The following is a 20,362-nucleotide window of genomic DNA, read 5'->3' as shown; positions in this document are numbered from 1 at the left end:
GATATTCTGTGATAAAGTAATCCATATGAAAACAACGCGTCTGTTTTTCACGTCTCCCTTCACTATATCTAATGTGACCAGGCCCCCACGCTGAACGCTCTATTCATATTCAAACTGAAGCGCGCGGCTTGAATACACCCACACAGAAGAAAAAGCAGCGAGACTGTTCAAGTTTTTTATTTTACTGTTTGCTTCGCGGTGAGAGGAATAAGACAAAATTCAACCCAAAAAGATGCTAACGCATTGTTTACCATGAAGTTGTGTCCGGAACAACCAATCAAACCTGACTATGTTAGTTGACCAATCAGAACACAGTATGCAACCGAAAGGTGGGGTTTAAGGAAACGGAATCTTTTGAACAGCTTCGCGCGAACCGTTTGGGGATCTCTGAGAACTGAGGTAATTTTAAAATGATATTTTGACAAAATGACAATGTTTTTTAACCTTGGATGGATTTAAACCTAATGTACAGGACTTATAAACAGTCATAGGAAGCTTAGAATTGTCATCTTACTGGCTCTTTAATATTTATTGCATCATATTTAGGACTCCACAAGGACATTTAAATATGCTTGTTTTAGATATTTATCTGGGCTGTGGGATTATTTATTTATTTCATGCATTTTTCTATCTATTCTTTTTAATTAATTTCATAATTATGCATTAACAAATAATTTCATGATCTGCATATCATGTCATTAAAGTGTTATTTCACATTAAAGTATGAAAAAAATTCAATTTACAGCTCTACTTTTCATATGTGTATTTTTTCTCTTAAATGCAATATCATGAGACAATATCATTTACAACAAGTGTTGCTATGGGAACTCCCTTTTTCATATGAAACGTCTTATTACTTTATCATGCCATGCTTCTTTTATTAGTCATTCAGATCTTTTCATTTACAATAGTTTCAAATATGAATTGTATATACCCAAGTAAAAAATGATTTGCTGACTCTTTTTACTCCATTTAACTACTGCTGTCAAAACTTAAGATAGCAATTTGAGCAGATATGCGGTGTCTTGCTGTCAAAGAAAAAAAATTATCAGCTACTAAGACAGTATGACAGGCTACCTATAAACATTTAACCCTTATCTCTGCTACGCTGACAGGGAATATTTCTAAAGTGAAATCCAAAGGTGTTGTTTTACAGTAACAACACATGGAATACGTTCTCATCATCTGGCTGCAAATGTCCATTAAATATAGTTCTGACTTTTTGTTTTAATACCTGGCTTTAGCTGTCTATTTCTCCACTAGGCCTTATCTCTAACTCTTCTGCAGACTAAACGTTTCAAACACTATCAGATTAGCAAACTATCCTGGTGTACTGTATGTTTCTTTAGTTTGGAGAGCATGGTTTTGTGGAAAATAATACACTTTGAGCTTGATCTCTATTAGCTAGTTTTGCCAAATACCTGCTGTGGATGGTTTGCATTTCATTTTTGACACTTTACATTTGCTATAAGATGGCAAAAAGCACGAGAAATATGCTTTTGGTTTTGGTGATTGTTTAAAACAATAAATGCTAGAACAACAGGAAGGGATAAAGGAAAATAAGAATTTTTTTTAATTTTTTTTTTTTGTGAAGAGTCAGTTGGAAAAGAAGAAAAGATGATTGCTCGTGGAAGAGATGAGTTTTCGGTTGTTTCTTGAGGATTGTTAGGGATTTGGCTGTCCGGAGTTTAATATGTCGTACATCACATCGGCTTGTTCCAAAATTCAATATTATGCACACACACTGTCAAACATGACACTGCAGCAAGTGTTAAAGGTTTATGGGATTTAAATGCATCCAGGGCTGTTTTGGAAACTCCTGTGACTATACAATTTTATAAACATGCATATTATCCGGAGTGGAATTTGTTTTGCTGCATACTTCAGCTATGAGGTGAAAGACTATGCCAGGATGGTATGTAAATTCCCCATAGTTTGTAAATGAATGGGTGTTTTGCAAATCGTACTGGCTGGGGCAAAACAAATCTGCATGCATTTTATGTGAAAAAAAAAAAAGAAATAAAAAAAAGAGCTTGAATATTTGCACACAATCATTGCATGAACCTGGTGAGCAATGAATGGGGCGTATTTAAGAAGTGAGAACTTTAAATGGGACTGACTCAAGATCCTCTTAAAGGCATGTTCTTCATACCAATCTACACATTCCTGGAACCCTACTGAGACTGCAAGCCACCCTGTTCTTAAATAACACAGTTGAGCGTGGTCCTTAATCATGTTTTTATCAAGAATTGGTAATAACTAGTATTGTCTGATGTTTATATTGAAATTGTGTAACATTAATTGGTGTTGGCTTAGTGGTCGGCAATTAATAAATGATGAATTACAACCCAAACCCATTAAAAGAGCTTGCTTCAAATGAAATGGTATTGTTAACACTTAAAAAAAAGATACTTAAAGTCATTCATGAGCCGTCATCCAGGAGATGGTCAGAATTACATAAGTGAAACCACAGCATGTTGTTGTCATCAAACTCGAACATCCCAACGTTGACAATCACAGCTCTGGCAGAGATGTCTGTGGTTTTAGATGATTGTGCAGAAGCAGGTGTGTGACATACAAGAGAAGTTTCACATACCTGTGGAAGAACAGCAGTATGGACAACATGGTTTGGTCAATGTTGCTGTTGCAGATGCCCTCGTTGAGCAGGTAACAGGGGTCCCGGACCACCGACTCTAGCGAGTCCTGTCTCATGATGTTGTTGATCTTATCTGTGTTTAGGTTCTGAAAGTGAAGCTGGTCTCGGAGCTGTCTGAAGTGGTTGACGGACGTAGGGCTCCCCAGGCTGGTGTGACCCTCTCGACCCGGCTCAGGCTCGCAGCCATTGGCCAGATCCAGACAGCAGCTGCAGCAGTCCAGGCCGATGGGCGAACGGCACTCCTCGTTTGACATCAGGTCAAGTTCCCCCTCATGGGAGTCAGACGGTAGCCGTGACAGGTTCTCCTCCACCTGCTCCCAGGTGATCTTCAAGCACGCCTCCTTCCTACTCTCGTCCACCTTCTGCGAGCAAGTGTGCCAGGTGCCACGGGAAAAGAAGCAGTTGTGTTCTTCCTCAGTGTGAGAGTGTGTGTGAGGTTTTTATATGCCTGATGCAGCGGGAATGCGTTTGAAAGAAGAACCAGAAGCTGCTTGTTTTTTTTTTTCTTCTCGCTGTCTCCTGCCCCGGACTTTTTCCTGCCCCTGTGCGTGCATACAGTGCAGACAGCGAGAGAGGAGGTGGAGGGATGGAGAAGAGGGCTGGAGAGGAGGGAGGAGGAATCTCTCTGATTGGTGAAGAATGCTGAGCAGTTCACAAAAAGATCCCGCCTACTTTCCCCTCAACATCACGATCAGGGCGGAGCCAAGTTAGGAAGGGAGTAAAAGCATGCTCTTTAACGTGCACTTCAGAGCTGCCAGGGGCGGAACCCTGAGAGAAACATTTAGTACTTCCCCTGTTTATATCACTAAATCAAACACAAATGTCGTTTTTCCTTACTGGTTTGGTCTCACTTTCCACTTTCCTAGTGTGCAGTGTTCTGTGTCCAATGATTCATTGCTAAAATGTTTTGTCGTGTTTGCCTTTTACCAATTACTATCATTATGGTAACACTTTAGAATAGGTAACACATTTTAGTTGCTTATTAGCATGCATAGTACTAGATTATTAGCCATGTATTAGCGCTTAATAAGAACATATTAATGCCTTATTCTGCTTGACCTTATTCTACATCCCTAATCTTATCCAATACCTAAACCTAACTACTACCTTACTAACTATTAATAAGCAGCAAATGAAGAATTTATTGAGAAAAATGTCATAGTTAATAGTTAGCAAGTGTTACCTATTCTAAAGTGTTACCTATTATTTGATCGAGGTTAAAGGTCAGTGATCCCATTTATTTTGTCTATTAAATTCCTGTTGCAGGGAGATGTTTTGACAGTCTGTTTACTGTAAGTGAATCAGATTTAGAACTTTGCGTAAATAGGATGCCTATCATATTGCTTAACATGATAAAGTAAAAATGTTGACATAACATTAACTGAACAAAGCATGCTCTAAAAATCATTCAGTGGTCAATAAATTCTCTGAACACCTTCCAATGTTCCACTGAGCAGGTCTGAAATGCGTTAAATGTGATTTCGTCACATCTTTAGCTGAACTTTCTATTGAAATTCATTCAAAGGCCATTTACAAAGCAAATATTATTACTGTTAGGGCCAGTGAAAGGCCTGAGCCAGCTCTGAAATTTGATAATACAACATAGTATGATGTTTAAGTGTTACATTCTATGTGTAGTGCAGAGTTCCTCAATTCAGTGCATTGTGCTCATTTAACAACGTGTTCAATTAATTTCTGGATCAGCTCTTCAAATGTAATTTACGGTGTAATAAGACTTATCAAAAGCCCGTTAATAGGAGTTCAAGAAATTACATTTAGCAGAGAATAGGCAAATTATGAGACACTTTGGGGCATTTAAGGATTTTGCCAGCATGGGGTCATTTAGGTTTATTATTTGGCCCTCTGTTGGCAGAAACTGTGAAGTGCACAAATATTTGACTGTGGGAAATGAAATGATTGCATTATATGCTGAATAAGCTCTCTGAGTTCAAGTGTTTTTAACACAGTCTGAGAATATAAAACATGAAGTGTGTCATACGAGAAATTGCTTTAATACAAACATGAAGAGTTTCTTATAAGCTTGATGAATTCAATCTGTGATGGATAGTTATAGATAACTAAATGTATATTAGATAATTTAGCAAGAAATGGTTTTCACATAGAATACATATGGTGTTAAATTTTAATATGCATGTAAATATGGTGGAAAATGTGTGTTTGTGTACACACACACACACACACACTTTATTTATACAAATGTTCTACCATATATGATTATTTTATTTTTAAATGTTCCTGCAATTTATTTTGTGCTAATTTATATTGTTCTATGTTGTGCTTCCAATATATGCTGTAATATAATACAGCAAGCAAAGGTTTGCCTTATATGCACACAGAATACTATGGTGGAACATTTTCACAGTGGGTGGTGTGTTGGGCCCAGGCAAAGCTCCCGGGCTTCGTTCCCATTTCCAAGAGTCCCCCTCCTTCCCTGCTGTACTGTTACAGTGAACCCGGGGTGATTAATGTGACACTGACAGGTTGCATATGCAGCAGGTGTGTGACTGAGGCTGGAGAAAGTGTAATATAAATGCTCACTTTGAATGTTACCTATTGTGCACACTAAAGCTTTGCACTGATTCTTTGATCTATACATGCTAAGGCAACAGAGACTGTTTTCCAGGCTAACATGCTGGGTTCTGATCGAAAAACATGCCTTTGCTTGTTATTATGGATTTATTGTCAATATCACTGCCTAGATAAAAATGTAATCAAATTAAACTGTGGTACTGTCTTGTCACAGCTTGTAGAGATGTAAACATGTTTGGGTAAAACGGTTTGCTTCATAGCAATCTAGCACTGATCAATCCAAACACAAGATTCAGGTCAGCAGTCAGCCACGCGTTATCACTTACATTTCTTCCATTATCACATTCACTCTTCTCACCCTATTCAAAATGAACAAATTATGTGTTTTTCATCAGGGGAATGGCACATGATAGCTGATAAATACTAAAGTGACTGATATCTTTTTGATCATTATCTGATCAAGGTGTTTTTGTTTTTTTAACAAAGTCAGTATCAAAACATATGGTGCATGTTCTGAATGCCAACTGGTCAATGCTGTGTTCATGTGTGTGTGTGTGCGTGCGTGCGTGCGTGCGTGCGTGCGTGTGTGTGTGTAAATATACTTAAAACAAGATACATTTCCTTGAAAAGCAGTTGCTTGACATTTATTAGATAATATATGTTTACTTTATGATAAAGCATATTGGAAAAAAGGATTTTTGCTGTTTGTTTGTTTTGTTTTTATTTTCAGGTAGGTTCATGATTAATAACTGAATATATAATGAATACTATTCAAACTATAGCACTACCACTCACATAATATTGTTTAAATCTCCATAGCAGTCCTTTAATACATTAATAATTAATGAATTAACAATAAAAACTACTTCACTCTTTATCTGCAGGCTTAAAGCCAGAAGCTTTGCTGTACAAACTGAAGTTTTGCTGCCACCTTTTGGGGTGATAGTTTATTTAGGGATAATTTGCCGTTTTAAATAATAGTTTTGTGTGTTTATGAGTTGAGACATGGACAGAAAGAGATGGGACAGAGATGGCAAGGCTGCCAGGTACAAAATGTACTCATCACAAGCAGCCAAAGTCCCTAAAATGTTTGATTTCAGATCTCCCTGTTCATAGTTCAGAGCTCTTACAACAGAGCCAAATGCTTAGCACAGCATTCCTTGGCCAAATAATAAATCACTGTAATTATATAATTTTATAATAATATAATATAATATAATATAATATAATATAATATAATATAATATAATATAATATAATATAAACTGATATAGAATATATCAGTTTGTATTATTATACATTAAGTAAAACTTGTTTGTAGAGGTGTTAAAAAATAATAAAATAAAGCGTATAAATATATATATAATTTACGCAGCATAATTTCATAGGTATACAAAAATAAGGCTGTATTTTGACCATAAAGCTAGGTAACTGTTTTGCTTAATAGCAGCTTTGAATCTTCTGATTTCTGAGAAAAAGTCAAACATATTTGCTTTGTTTTATTCTGATGACAGATGTGCTTGGTGGAAGCACAACAGGAGTTTAACTCTGGTAATGGCTCCTCTAATTAGTGTTACAATCTGTGAGGCTGAGTGTAACACTATCTACTCAGATAAATGAGTCCATGCTGGTAGAGCCGCGTGTGATGGATAGCTCTGCTGCAGTATCTTGATTCTGGGTCAAAGTTTTTTTGTTTTGTTTTTTTTCAGTCGAGATTTGCCACAAGTGGTTCACAATGCATTTTAGATTAAAAAAAAATAAAAATAAAAAATAAAAATAGGTCTTGCTGTAAGCCAGCGATGAGATGCAATCAATCACAAGGTGCATTTCATCTATGTGTGTTGCCAAATAAAGCCTTTGTTTAATGAATAAATAAATTAATAAATGTAATGTAATTCCTGCTACAGAAAAAAATAATGCAGTACATTTAAGATGCAATTTACATCACAATTCTGACTTTTCCTCATCTTTTTCTTTTGCAGTTCTAAGCTATTGAAATCAAAATTTACCAGATAATAATAATAATATTAATAATAAAGTAATTGCGACTTTTTCTCTCACAAAAAAAAAATATTTTGATAAAACTAAAAATTTAAATTCTGAGAAGAAAAATCTTATCTCTAATTGTAAGATAAACTCACAATTGTGCAGAAAATTATCCAAATTGTTAGATAAAAAGTAAACTTAAAGTTATAACGTACTTTAGGGGGAAGTCGTGGCCTAATGGTTAGAGAGTCGGACTTCCAATCGAAAGGTTGTGGGTTCGAGTCTCGGGCCGGCAGGTATTGTGGGTAGAGTGCATGTACAGTTCTCTCTCCACCTTCAATACACGACTTAGGTGCCCTTGAGCAAGGCATTGAACCCCTAACTGCTCCCCGGGCGCCGCAGCATAAATGGCTGCCCACTGCTCCGGGTGTGTGCTCACAGTGTGTGTGTGTGTGTGTTCACTGCTCTGTGTGTGTGCACTTCGGATGGGTTAAATGCAGAGCACAAATTCTGAGTATGGGTCACCATACTTGGCTGAATGTCACGTCACTTTCACTTTCACTTACTTTAAGTAACTTGCAATACACATTTTCTTCTTAGAACTGCAAGTTTATATCTCAATTACGAGTTTACATCTTGGAATTCAGACTTTTTTTTCACTTTCTGTCTTTCTCAGAGTTGCACATTTATATCTTGCAGGAATTACACGCTTTTTTTTTAATAGTACATATAAAAATAGAGAAAGAAGACTTCACTGCGAGGAATGAAACAGAAGTGGTATCAAGCCTGATTTTTTATTTCTCTTTTGCGGTATACTTATTTAAAGTGCCAAAAGTAATAATTTCCACGATTATAACTGAACACTAAGATTTCCGTTTATGAACAAATGACAGAAAATCGAACAATTGACTGATGTTTTCATGCAGTTGTGTTCAGTTTGAAGAGGGTTTGCAGTGATTCATCTATCACATTGCTCCTGTTTGGTTGTGCTTCTGTCAAACGCTAGATGTCGCTCTCTCCCTTGGTATTAATTCAAGAGGACGTGAGCCTGGCCAAATTCAGCATGTCATCCACAAATGTTTCCCAGCTGACAGAAGAATTGAAATTCAAGGTTAGTTTTCGGTGTCCTATATTTCAATGCATATTTTTTAAAGGCTAAATAGATATGAGCCTGCTCAGGAAAATCAAAAATACCTTCTAACAAAGAAACACCACAGTATTCCCATGCACTGATGGATCTGCCTCAGGCTGGAAGCAAGTGATTAATTCTCCATCAAATCTTGGTAGCAAATGTGGATTGAGTCCTTAGAGACACAAAGCATCTGTTAAATTTGCAGAATTATATAGTCCATCCATACAGACATATCACCAGTCATTTCTATTATGCCATTGTAAAAATGTTTGAATCTTCGTTATGATACCTCATCACCTAGACATCTAATCTGTTTCATCTTTAAATATGTCATTTTAAATCACTATTAGATGCTAGATGAACACATAGCTGTTTTTATGACATTGTAATTCAGAATGTATGTTAATACATACACTTTTTTTTTTTTTATAAATCTTACCTTAGAATATGTTTTATTAAAATAGAATACAGTGATTTTCAAATGATTTGCTTTTTCATTGACACTCTGCCAACATATCTGTGCTTACTGGAACATTTGTGCTTAAAACTGTTCGATATTAAAAGGCTTTATAATATCTCAGTCATTACTCTTTCAATCCTGATAATACATCATATTCATGGGGCTTTATCCCATCTTTCATTATCAAGTTCTTTGAAATTGCTTAATTATGTGATATCACTTTTATATTGCTCAGGTTATTTTACTCTGAATTTCACTTGTACGTGTCATTAACGATTTGTTATATGAAGTGTCAGTCATAAGCAACATAACTCAAGCTAACATTATTCTCAAGCTAGTGTGCAGATCTTCCTCTTTTCCAGTCAACAACTGATGGACAGAACCAAGTGCCCTCCTTACATTTTTTAATTTTTCAAAATCTGTTTCACTTGGAAAATTGGGTGTACATCACAGTATGGAAGAAAAGATCTGTCGCTACTTTCATTACATTGTGACTTAAAAAGATAGATAAGAAATAACAGATTTTTTTTTATTTTTTTTATGGAACCTCAGAGCCCAAACTGTACAAAAAATATTAAATTTGCTGAAGTTTTCTTGAGATATGGTCAGAACATAAGATGAAATTCTGACTTCTGTTAATGTAAATCAGTGAGACCTTTAACAGCATAGCAGACTATTTAAATAAAATGCGTATAAATATTAATCATCACACTATAGCTGCCAATAATATGTATTTTGTAAGATGATTTACCTAACTTAGTTTTTTATTCTGAGGTGCAAAGTATATAATGCAATGAAATACATAATGTTTTGTTAAAAGCCTGATGTAACATATTTGATATTTAACTTTTTTAATTTTTAATTCAGTATGGGTAATCAAGTAAACCTGGGTTGCATCGATCCTGTAACTGTACATCATGAAAAATTACTTGCAATATAAAATGTATTCTTATGTTTACTTTATAAAAGTCAGTAAAGATTTCACAGCAGAAGGTCATGTGAACCAAAACCTGAAGGGGGAATATTTTTATTTTTACAATTATACTAAAAGGCCTTTTATTGCTAAAAATGTGAATTATCAATCAGACGACAGAAAGCACAGTAGAGTGTTTACAACTGGTTAGTCAGGAAAGTTTTATCCAATTGATAATTTAGAGACCTTAGAAATGTGTGTAGCAGTGCTTTAAGTGGCCCAAAAGAGGTGTTGGTACTCTATTATTGCCATTAAAAAAAATATATTATTTGCTGTTTTTTTATTTTATTTATTTATTTATTTTTATTCCCCTCATCCCCTGAGGTTACAACAACTATATAGAAGGGCTTTTATATACAGCAGTCAACAGGCAACCTTAATAATAAATCCTTTTATTAGTTTGTGGATTTGCTTGAGCTAGAAAGAACTATTGAACATAAATAAAATGTGCAAAAGGATTTTGAAAAAAAGAGCTACTGTACTGCATTCAAACTTCCAAACTGACTCAAATGATTCGCGAACCAGCTCCGAACTCCCGAACTGACTCAAATGAATCACGCTCCAAGCTCCCGAACTAATTCAAATAATTCGCGATCCCCAAACTGACTCAAATGATTCGCGAACCCGCTTTGATCTCCCGAACTGACTCAAATGATTCACGAACCCGCTACGAATTCCCGAACCGATTCAAATGATTCGCGTTCCCCAAACTGACTCAAATGATTCGCGAATCCGCTTTGAACTCCCGAACTGACTCAAATGATTCGCAATCCCACTCTGAACTCCCGAACTGATTCAAATGATTCGCGACCCCACTCTGAACTCCCGAACTGATTCAAATGATTCGCGATCCACAAACTGACTCAAATGATTCGCAAACCCGCTTTGAACTCCCGAACTGACTCAAATGATTCGCGATCCCACTCTGAACTCCCGAACTGATTCAAATGATTCGCGAACCCACTCTGAACTCCCGAACCGATTCAAATGATTCGCGATCCATAAACTGACTCAAGTGATTCGCGAACCCGCTTTGAACTCCCGAACTGACTCAAATGATTCGCGATCCCACTCTGAACTCCCGAACTGATTCAAATGATTCGCGATCCCACTCTGAACTCCCGAACTGATTCAAATGATTCGCGATCCACAAACTGACTCAAATTATTCGCGAACCCGCTTTGAACTCCCGAACTGACTCAAATGATTCGCAAACCCGCTACGAACTCCCGAACTGATTCAAATGATTCACGAACCCTATACGAACTCTCGAATTGATTAAAAAAATCCGCAAAGCCGTTCCGAACTCCCGAATTTATTCAAATGATTTGCGAACCCTATACGAACTCTCGAATTGATTCAAATGATCCGCGAAGCCGTTCCAAACTCCCAAATTGGTTCAAATGATTCACGCTCCATACTCCAAACTAGGAAGAATTAGGAAGCGTGCATTGTGAAGGGCTCTCTGAAAAGCGGCAGTGAAGGCAAAGGATTAAAACCTCTATTAAAACAGATGAAAGTCCAAATGAACGTACCGGTACGCTAAAAGAGGTGGAGGTGGAGAGGTGGTGGTACGCCCAAGAGCTATATTTGGAAGTGGCGGTACTGAGTACCAGTGCGTCCCGGCCCACTTAAAGCACTGGTGTGTAGGCTATCAAATATGATGCACAGTTAACATTCATGCAAACTCAGTATCAGATTCCATCATCCAGATTTCTAATGGCTTTCATAGACCATATGCTCTAATTAGAGCATAGTATATGAATTCGCTCATGCCCGCAGCTTGTTTTCAGGCCCGGTGAACACAGCTTGAGGATTGTCCAGGCTTTAGCACCTGAAGCTCAGAGTTCGAGTCAGACCTTAAAAGCAAGACAAAGGAGCGATTTTAGCTCAGTCAGCGGATATCCTCCAGGGAAAACCTGTTGTGTCCTCTCAAAGTCAAGCTGCTGTCAAGTGTCTGACCGAGGTCAAAGTTCCTGTCAGATCTAGGCATCACTGTGATCTGAGCCGTCTGACTCTATTTATTCTTGGACAGGTTTAAGGCCCTTTATTGATGGTTCTCAATGATACCCTGGAAAATAAAGCCCAAGCCACATAAGTCTGTCATCACACAACACGCACAGTTAAAATGACAGTTCACTAAAATGGGAATATATACAAAAACAAGATACAAAAAAAAAATGTGTGTGTGTGTGTGTGTGTGGCCATAGGCACTCAACAATTTCTCTCCTCTGCTACTTGTAAACCAGATCTAAGCTGGTGTGTTGAGGTCCCTTTGTTTTGTGCTCAGCTCAAGGTTCATGATGAATTCTTCTGGCAGCAGCACACTTTGAAGTGTTCACTTTTTCTTCTGCTCAGAATAGAAGTCATCTTCAATCATCTCCCCATGGGCCTCATTATAAATCCAGATATCATTACTCTGGTGGTGGGAGGCAGCGTAACATGCTGCTCTTGTTACTGTACGGTACACGTGGTCAAATTAGAGCTGCGGTTTGATTTGTCCAAACCTCTACGTCTCCATCTGTTCCAAGACTCCCTGCATCACAGAAAGGTTTTTGTGTTTCCGTTTCACTGCAAGAAATAGGCTTAGCATTCCTGTGTAAGAAATCACTAAAGCGCTGTTACCGACTTTAAAATCCAATATTTTCTTAAGGGAAATTCAGAGATAGTGAAGAATGTGTCTAAACACATGATGGTTGGGAACTGGATATTTACATTTATGCTCTTCATTATGTTCTCATTGTTTAAATGATGTCTTATATTATGTGGCAAAACATGGTTATGCAAACAGAGAGGACTGCTTGAGGAATTCTCAAGGCTTCTTTGTTTATACTGGAAGACCTTATTATATGATTGAATTTTAATTGCATTTTGAGGTTGCATTATTTGAAACAGGATGAATGGAAGAATGCAACCTCTTTTATTGTTGAGCCTTTGTCTGTGGATGTCAAGGGGAAGAATGACTGCTGTCCAAAGACTCTTTCTCAAAGTAGAAGCACAGTGCAGGGTTGCACAGTTTGAAAATAAAACCTACATTAAATTGCAATATGTGGAAATCATTCACTTTATATATGCATTGCAAATCATTTTTCTAATATAATATTCCCTATTCAGGGAGATTATAGCTCGATCCAAATTTGAATAAAGTCTGTGGACAAAATGGCATCTCTAGTGCAGCTAATAAATAGATAAATAAAACGGGGAGAGAAATTATAATTTAAAATCAAAAATGTAAATTAAAAAAAAAACTATTTTGCAATCTGATTATATTATGTAGCACAAAATGTTTTTTTTTTTCATGTGTACAAATGATCAAAATGTTGCAATCAGATCATAAACGGTGACATAAAAGAGTGAAACAAAGTTCTCATTATTGCATTTGATGTTTTAATATCTGAACAGTGTTTTATATTTTAAAATCTGCTTGTTAATAAAATAAATTGTACTGTTTTTTTTTTGTTTTTTTTAACCTATGAAGAACTGTTGTCCTATTTTTGTTCCTCATTTCCCCCTCATTTGGTTCCAGGCCATCTTCTCCGGCCCAGAGCACTATATGTTTACTTTCTTTTTCCTAAATTACTGGTTTCATTTTCCACAAAAACTGATGCTATTTTCAACCAAAGTATAGTATTCAAACAAAAAATAGTACAGAGACATAAACATGTGCTACTATAGAGCAATAGTATTATATATTTTTGCTGTCAGTTTGTCACTGTAATGTGTAGTCAGTACATTGGTACATTTATTAATTTATCAATAATGTTTAGAGGTTTTTCTACAGAAATCATTTGAGTTTCCTTTTTGAGCTGCATATTATTTAGAGAGCATCCAGGGGTCTGGACTGTTAGGGAGTATCCTGCAATTCTCTTGTCTCGATGAAAAGGATAAAGTCTTAGCTGTTTTTGGGCTGAGCTACTGATTTCTGATTTTTGCATTTAGTGCCGGTTGCTAATAATAGCAAAACTAACACTTCCAGCACAATGAATGTGCTGTTTATTTACCACTTTTCTTTATAGCTTTTACTTTACTATGTGTGAGAGTTTGTTTGGAAATGTGGGTATTCATAATTTTCATGGCTCTCCTGAGTGTTGATAGATTGGAAAAGAAAAAAAAAGAGCAGAGCTGTAGGGGTCAGTATAAGTTGTTTAGTATTGGCAAAAAAAAAAATGTATATGATATGATGATGTGATGTGATATATGATATGATGTGTTGCGGGAAACAAACAAAAAGAAAATAGCAAAGCAATAGAGGTCAGAAGTATAATTTTATTTTAGTATTAACAGTTTATACATACAGTATATCTGCTGTGGCCCACGCGAACAGTGCAGACTTTCCAATAGGGACAAATCCATGTAACATGCAAAGAGTAGCCTAAGGTGAAGCCAAGTAAACATGCATCAAACTTCATTTGCTTTTATCAATGCTTTTAATCATAATTTTATTTAACCTACATACTTCTTTGTTTTGTCTCTGTTTCTTTTTTGCACTATAAAGTTATGCAAAGGAATGTGTGCTAGAGAAACACAGAGCCCTTCACTGAGGCCAGAGGGATGTGTGTCTCCTCCGAGAGCTCACTGGAGCTGAGTCTGTGTGGTGTGTTGGCACCGATCTGACCAGAGGTCAGTTCAAGACAATCTTCTTAGCTCCCTGCTGAGGATCTGCTCCTTTATTAGCATTGGTGACATTCTAGACACGAGACGAGAGTTTGAAGAGGGTCACAGCTACTGCTGCATGTGCTCTTCTGTCACATTATGAGAGGACGCTCGAATTAGGTCAGTGGTGAAACTGCTAATGGTGCTGCTAACTCAAGACAAATATAGTTATGACTACAATCCTCTGGAATGTGTGAATGAGCATATACAGGGCAAAGGTGTCCCAAAAACCATGTCAAAGGCTGTGTGAACTTACTGTGACCTAATGTTGTTACACTCCCAGTGTTGTAAATAAAGTTCATTAGCATCACTCTCTTTTGCTTTGGCTTAGCATCTTATTTTTTAGTGACTGACATTCTGCATACCATGTCTGAGTAGATGCTTGTCGTTTGGAAGAAGATTGTTTGCATAGAAATTTGCGGATTGTTAAAAGCATGACAAATATGAAAGTTTTGTGAAGTATTGCTCGCATTTAGTGCTTCTTAAAATATTAAAATGGACAAGTGTACTACACAAGATGTGTGAATGCAAGCTATTATACAAAAAAGTCCAAAAAGCTGTTTTTATATAAATCCATATCGCCAAATATTGCAAAAACACTGAAAACAATAGCCTTGTTTGAAAATATATTTGTTGGAAGGTTTCTTTCTTTCTTTATTTCTTTATTTCTTTATTTCTTTATTTATTTATTTATTTATTTATTTATTTTATAGCCTACATACACACTGCCATAGTACAGATATTTTGTGCATTCCTAATAATCTGTTTAATGCTAAAAACAAATTGTCTTCATAGTGCCCCTCAAACTCTCCCAGTGTCTGCACTGTTAAGCTTCTCATGAGGCAAAAAACAACCAAACTTAAGCCCATAAATGGATGGACGAAAGAAGCAAGGCCAAATATACATAATTGTGCACTGTTTCCTGTGTAAATGCAAGCATATATAGTCTGTGCAATATAATTTCGCGGTATAAATGTGGCTTTTGTTCAGTGTTATGACTCGGGAAAGCCAATTTTCAGCTTTCCTTTCATCTCTAGACTGCAAACGATTTGTAGAGGCTTTCATATCAAGCTCAAATAATATCTAAGACCTCCAAAAGTTAATCAAGACTCCACTACAAAGAGACTGTCAATTTCATACATCAGAAAGATAGCATCATATAATTGCTCCCTGTTTTAAACCAAAAAAGTCGTCTGACATTCCGTTGCTTCCTATTCGCAGATGTGTCATAATCTATGAGAAATACTGTTCATGTATTGCCCTACCATCATCCTCTGTGTGCCACATTGTTCGTCTGTCACTGCCACACTCAAGCTACAGCTCAGAATCAGTTCTAGACTTGATAGATTTAACAGCACTGGTTTGTCAAAACACCACAGTTACTGCCAGTGATTATTCATGAGCTAATGAAGTATGGTTTCCACTTATACTGTAAACATCTGCTCTGCTCATAACTGCTGGCAGGCCAATTCTTCCCTTCATTTATTCAGTGACTGAGCTTCAATTTATTTATGAAAGATGAGATTGGTTTTAAAGTTTCTAGACCGTTTGTGCCTGTAAGGCATTTTGGATGTAATGCCAGTTTGAGTTCTACAGGTAACTGCTGGACACGATGAGCTTCATACCAGAACATATGGTGCTGGGACACTAAAATATGTTACGATGACCACCAGAGATTAAATAAATGACCATCATTGATCATTAAACGCAACCAGCAAATCGAGGAAACAAATTAGTAAATCATGTGCACAATTTATAAATCGACAGAATGAAATAGTAAATCATGCACATGATTTAGTATACTTTTTTTTTTCATGCATGCCGTGTTCGATATGGTCCATAGTTTTATTTACCGATTAAAAAAAAAAAAATGTATAGTGTCTTAATCCAACTAAACTATATTACGAAATTCTCTTATGTGCTACGTATTATCAGTGGCTAATTCATTTTCTTTTTTTTTAACTTCCAAAATCCATAATTTAGGTAACATTTTTGACAGCATTTTACAGTCAACTTACATATAATGTTAAATCAGTTTTTCACCATATAGTAAGTTACAGTAACTTAGAGTTTATTGTTATATAAGTTTTGCATTATTTTACTGCACAAATTCCATGAACTTGTACTCCGTTTTACTGGCCCCCATCAAAAGAGCCCAACTCTAGACAATAGAAATAGTGCTCAATTCTCTAAACCATTTTTCTGTCAGGTCAGATGCAGTTAGAGCAATTTCCAGCCACTCAAAAGGTGACCTTGAAAGCCAGCAGCCAATCAGTGAAATGACCAGTCACCATCTGTCTGCCTTAACTATGCCCAAATCTGCTACCTTCCTGACAGTAGACCCCTTTTCTGATTCTGTCACTGTATTTGCAGGACTGCATGCCATTAGAACACAACCCAGTTGGATTTCTAAAGTATGACACTAGACCTGGCCAGATAATCAGTGACCTTTCCAGCGATTTTTATTCTGCCTCCTGGCCAAGACCGACAGCAGCTGCTTAGTTATGCTATCAAGTCAGTCTGAATGTTGTCCATGTACACTATCCTCTTACGTATATGAACTAAACCAATGCCTTTGGTGTCAAATTGTCTAGTACTGTACAATTAATCCAAATAGTTTAGACCTTAATTGGTTATGAAAATACAATCATTGAGAAAATACAATTATTACACCCATTCCGCCCCCTTTCCAATGGTGCACCTTTGTTCCTCCATAAAAACCCAATTTCATGTGCAAATCAATAAAATCATGTAAAAAGACTTTTGAGAAATGGAACATGTTTGATTTATTAAAGTTGTTTAGATTTATTCATATTTTTAAAAGTGTGAATATACTGTGGACTGCCTAATATTAATCAAACAAGGACCATTTTAGCTTTAATAAGAAACAAAGAAAGTTCAGTTCTTACTGTGACGACTATGCTGTTTTATCATTAAATTGGATTAATCAGTTTCTGTAGTATTATATATTTTTTCTATTGGTTTTGTCCTTTGTTTTTTTTTATTGTTTTTTTATTGATTGACCAAAATAACTGTGATTGTGATTTTTGCCACAATCAATATCCCTAATATTGTCATCATACAGGAATAAAAATGCATATATCCCATCCAGCACTTTACATGGTTCATATTTCAAAAGACAGATTTCCCAGCATGAGAAGCAATTCAGCAGCAGGCTCATAACTGCATGAATCTCACAAACTTGGCAACCAATAAATGCACCCATCTGAATCGCAGAGGCTGACAGTGTCATGGATATGGCTAATGATAGCTGGAGGGGGGCCGTTCCCAATACTAGCAAATGCATGGCTGAGAGAAGAACCCAAATGTGGTTCAAAACAACCAACTTTTGTAGCTGTATGTGAGAAAGGTTAGGGATAGGGAGCTAAGCATTTGTACTTTGAACCTCGGACTCTGAAGGTCAAGTTAAGAAGGATGCATTTCCTTGGAAGTTGCAATACAGCAGATCTTGAACTTCTGTTTCCTGCTTTCTAAGTTCAAAGAGAATGAAGCTACCACCCTCCAACGAGGATCTATTTTTCATGCATTTAAATGGCTGATTTAGACCTTAATTATGTAGGGTTAGGTATTAGTATTTAGAAAGACTGATAATGTTTTATTTGCCTAAATTAATCTTTCTATTAAATTGCCTCATCTGGGATTTTTCTGCAAAAAATGACCCATATGCTTCTATCCTGCTCTATAGAAGCTATACAGATCTGCTATCTTTAGCCATACAAAATGTGCTGTTCTCACTATTTAATTAGGAAAATTCAAAAAGCAGTAATCAACTTGTGCTCTCTGGTGGTTGTACTGAAACTGACTCTTTGATGATGAGTTGAGAGAAGCGTGACAGAAAGCGCTTCAATATCATTCATTGCTTTACAATCAAAAAAACAAAAGCCCAGGTGGAAACAGTTTGTCTGCCTTTTTCCAAAGGCCAGCCAAAAGTAGAAATTGGACTCTGCAAAGGTGAACTGTAGAGAAACAATGCGACAATTAAAATCCCTTTTTGAGTACCCAGAGTTACATTTGCATGCATCATGTCCTCTAATGTGACCACAGTTTCTAATTGTTTAAGTGGTCTTAAGTTTGCATAGTGCTCTAAAAAAGTTGTTGGGCCATTAATAAGGCACAGGGTTATCCGTTACAGAACTTAATTAGGCAGCATGGCCCAACTGTACCGTCTCTCATCAATTATTTCTCAGAACCTGCCTGAGTCCCCCATTATCCCATGAACTATTTATAAACCTTTAATGATTCACGCTGTAAGAGGTGTGATTCATCAGATATTATGTGATCTTATCTTACTCCACTCTGAAAATATGTCAAAGAGATCATTTCCTTTTCAATATCAAAGCTGTATTCCGTAATTTCCAATTTCAAACAGAAGGACTAGGGCATTAAAAACACAAACTTGCATAGCACAATTATGAATAAAGAGCTGATTTAATGTCAGGTTAGCCGTAATAATCTTTTCCCAACCCTCCAGCTAAGAGGCGCTTAAGAAGCTTGTTCAAATTACAATCTAGGATTGCGATATGGTCGGAAAAACCCTGAAAAAAAGCCTTGACTATTTGAAATCCAAGCTTTTGTTCAGCTTGGATCAGACTGTGGTATATTTGCTTAGGAGCATTGAGGAAGAAAGCTTTATAGGATTGCTTTAGTAAACCAGCAAGGCGTACGGCCTGGAGTGCCAACTCACCAGAGTATTTCATCAACCCCAGTCTTATCTGAGATTACTATTATCCGCTTTTGGGGGATTTTTTTCTTTCTTTCAATGAAACATTATATTTGACGTTCACATGTCCTAAATTCACTTTGCTGGTCAATTTGTGATGATGAGGAGCAAAGAAATGGGAAGTTAGATCAATACCATCATCCACTTGCAGACTGAGGTTTGCAATCAATCTCTAAAGGTGTTTACAATGCGTGACACATGATAAATGTGTTATTTACTTTGGCATCAGCTCAAGGGAGCATAGTCCGATAACTGGATCATTAGTTTTTCTCCACAGCTCCCTAAGACTCCTGAAAGTCTCCTAAAAAGTTTCTGTCCTTGTCTACAAGGGAAATGATTGTGAAGCTTGATATTAGTTATGATTTTACTGTCAATAGATCAACGATAATGAGTTCCCTGAGAAAACTCCACTCTATTGGCTCATCTGGAAAAAAAGCTTTTATTGTAAAAGTCCAACTGGCAGTTATATGTGTTTACACAACATTATAACGCTAGGTACAGTAGTAAGCAATTCACCCACATCAGTCATTTGCAGATGCAGTTGCCATGAAACAACGGGAATTTCTTGTGTTTCGAGGGCCTGTGGCTCACCTGTTCAAAATTCAACATAAGCAATCAGAACAGGATGCTACATCCAATATTCAAGCTTTGTCTTGCAAAGCTCTTGTTTACAGGTACTGCATAGAACAACTCTTGAAACTCATTGCAGGCTGAATCCCACGATGTGCAAGCACAAATAAAGGTTTAAGATTTAATCGTGTGTCTTAAAGGAGTTCACCACCAAAGCTTAGACACAAAATGAAATGAAAGGGAAAAGTACTGTAAATGGACTCTCATTTAAAGGAGATTTAAAAGTCATGACAGCACCACAAAGATCCATCCGCTCCCCACAGCTGCTCTCCGTGAGGGCCCGAGCAAGTGAATGAACTGAGATTTTTCTACTCAGAGGTAGGCTCCCTTAAGGGATCTCATTTTGATTGTTGTCCAATCCCTTCTTAGTCACAATGTCATTTTATTGCAGGGTGTTTTTACAAAACGTGGGCAAATTCTAAGAACAGTTTGATAAAAAATTATGATGTGAGCACTAAGACATCTGAAGGAATGCACTCATGCCTAGCAGAAATTGGTAACATTTTGTGAAGAGCTTTACAAAGCAATAACCTCTATGGGATAGTCAAATGGTGGTAATTCATGGCAGTTCCATGTCTTGC

The 20,362-nt window shown here is 36.7% G+C and overlaps 1 protein-coding gene across 1 annotated transcript in view; it reads right to left on the bottom strand.

The window, feature by feature from the left end:
- LOC128027307 (TSC22 domain family protein 3-like) overlaps positions 1-3,212 on the bottom strand; it is a 30,518-nt gene extending 27,306 nt beyond the window's left edge. The window contains exon 1 of the mRNA XM_052614775.1: positions 2,597-3,212. Coding sequence (XP_052470735.1) covers positions 2,597-2,910 — 314 coding nt within the window. The 5' untranslated portion in view covers positions 2,911-3,212. The remainder of the gene's footprint in view (positions 1-2,596) is intronic.
- Between the last annotated feature and the right edge of the window lie 17,150 nt (positions 3,213-20,362).

The sequence above is a fragment of the Carassius gibelio genome, chromosome A14, assembly GCF_023724105.1.
Source record: "Carassius gibelio isolate Cgi1373 ecotype wild population from Czech Republic chromosome A14, carGib1.2-hapl.c, whole genome shotgun sequence".
In the NCBI taxonomy this organism is placed as follows: domain Eukaryota; kingdom Metazoa; phylum Chordata; class Actinopteri; order Cypriniformes; family Cyprinidae; genus Carassius; species Carassius gibelio.
The sequence above is the reverse complement of the archived record's forward strand: the minus strand, read 5'-3'. Positions and strand labels throughout refer to the sequence as shown.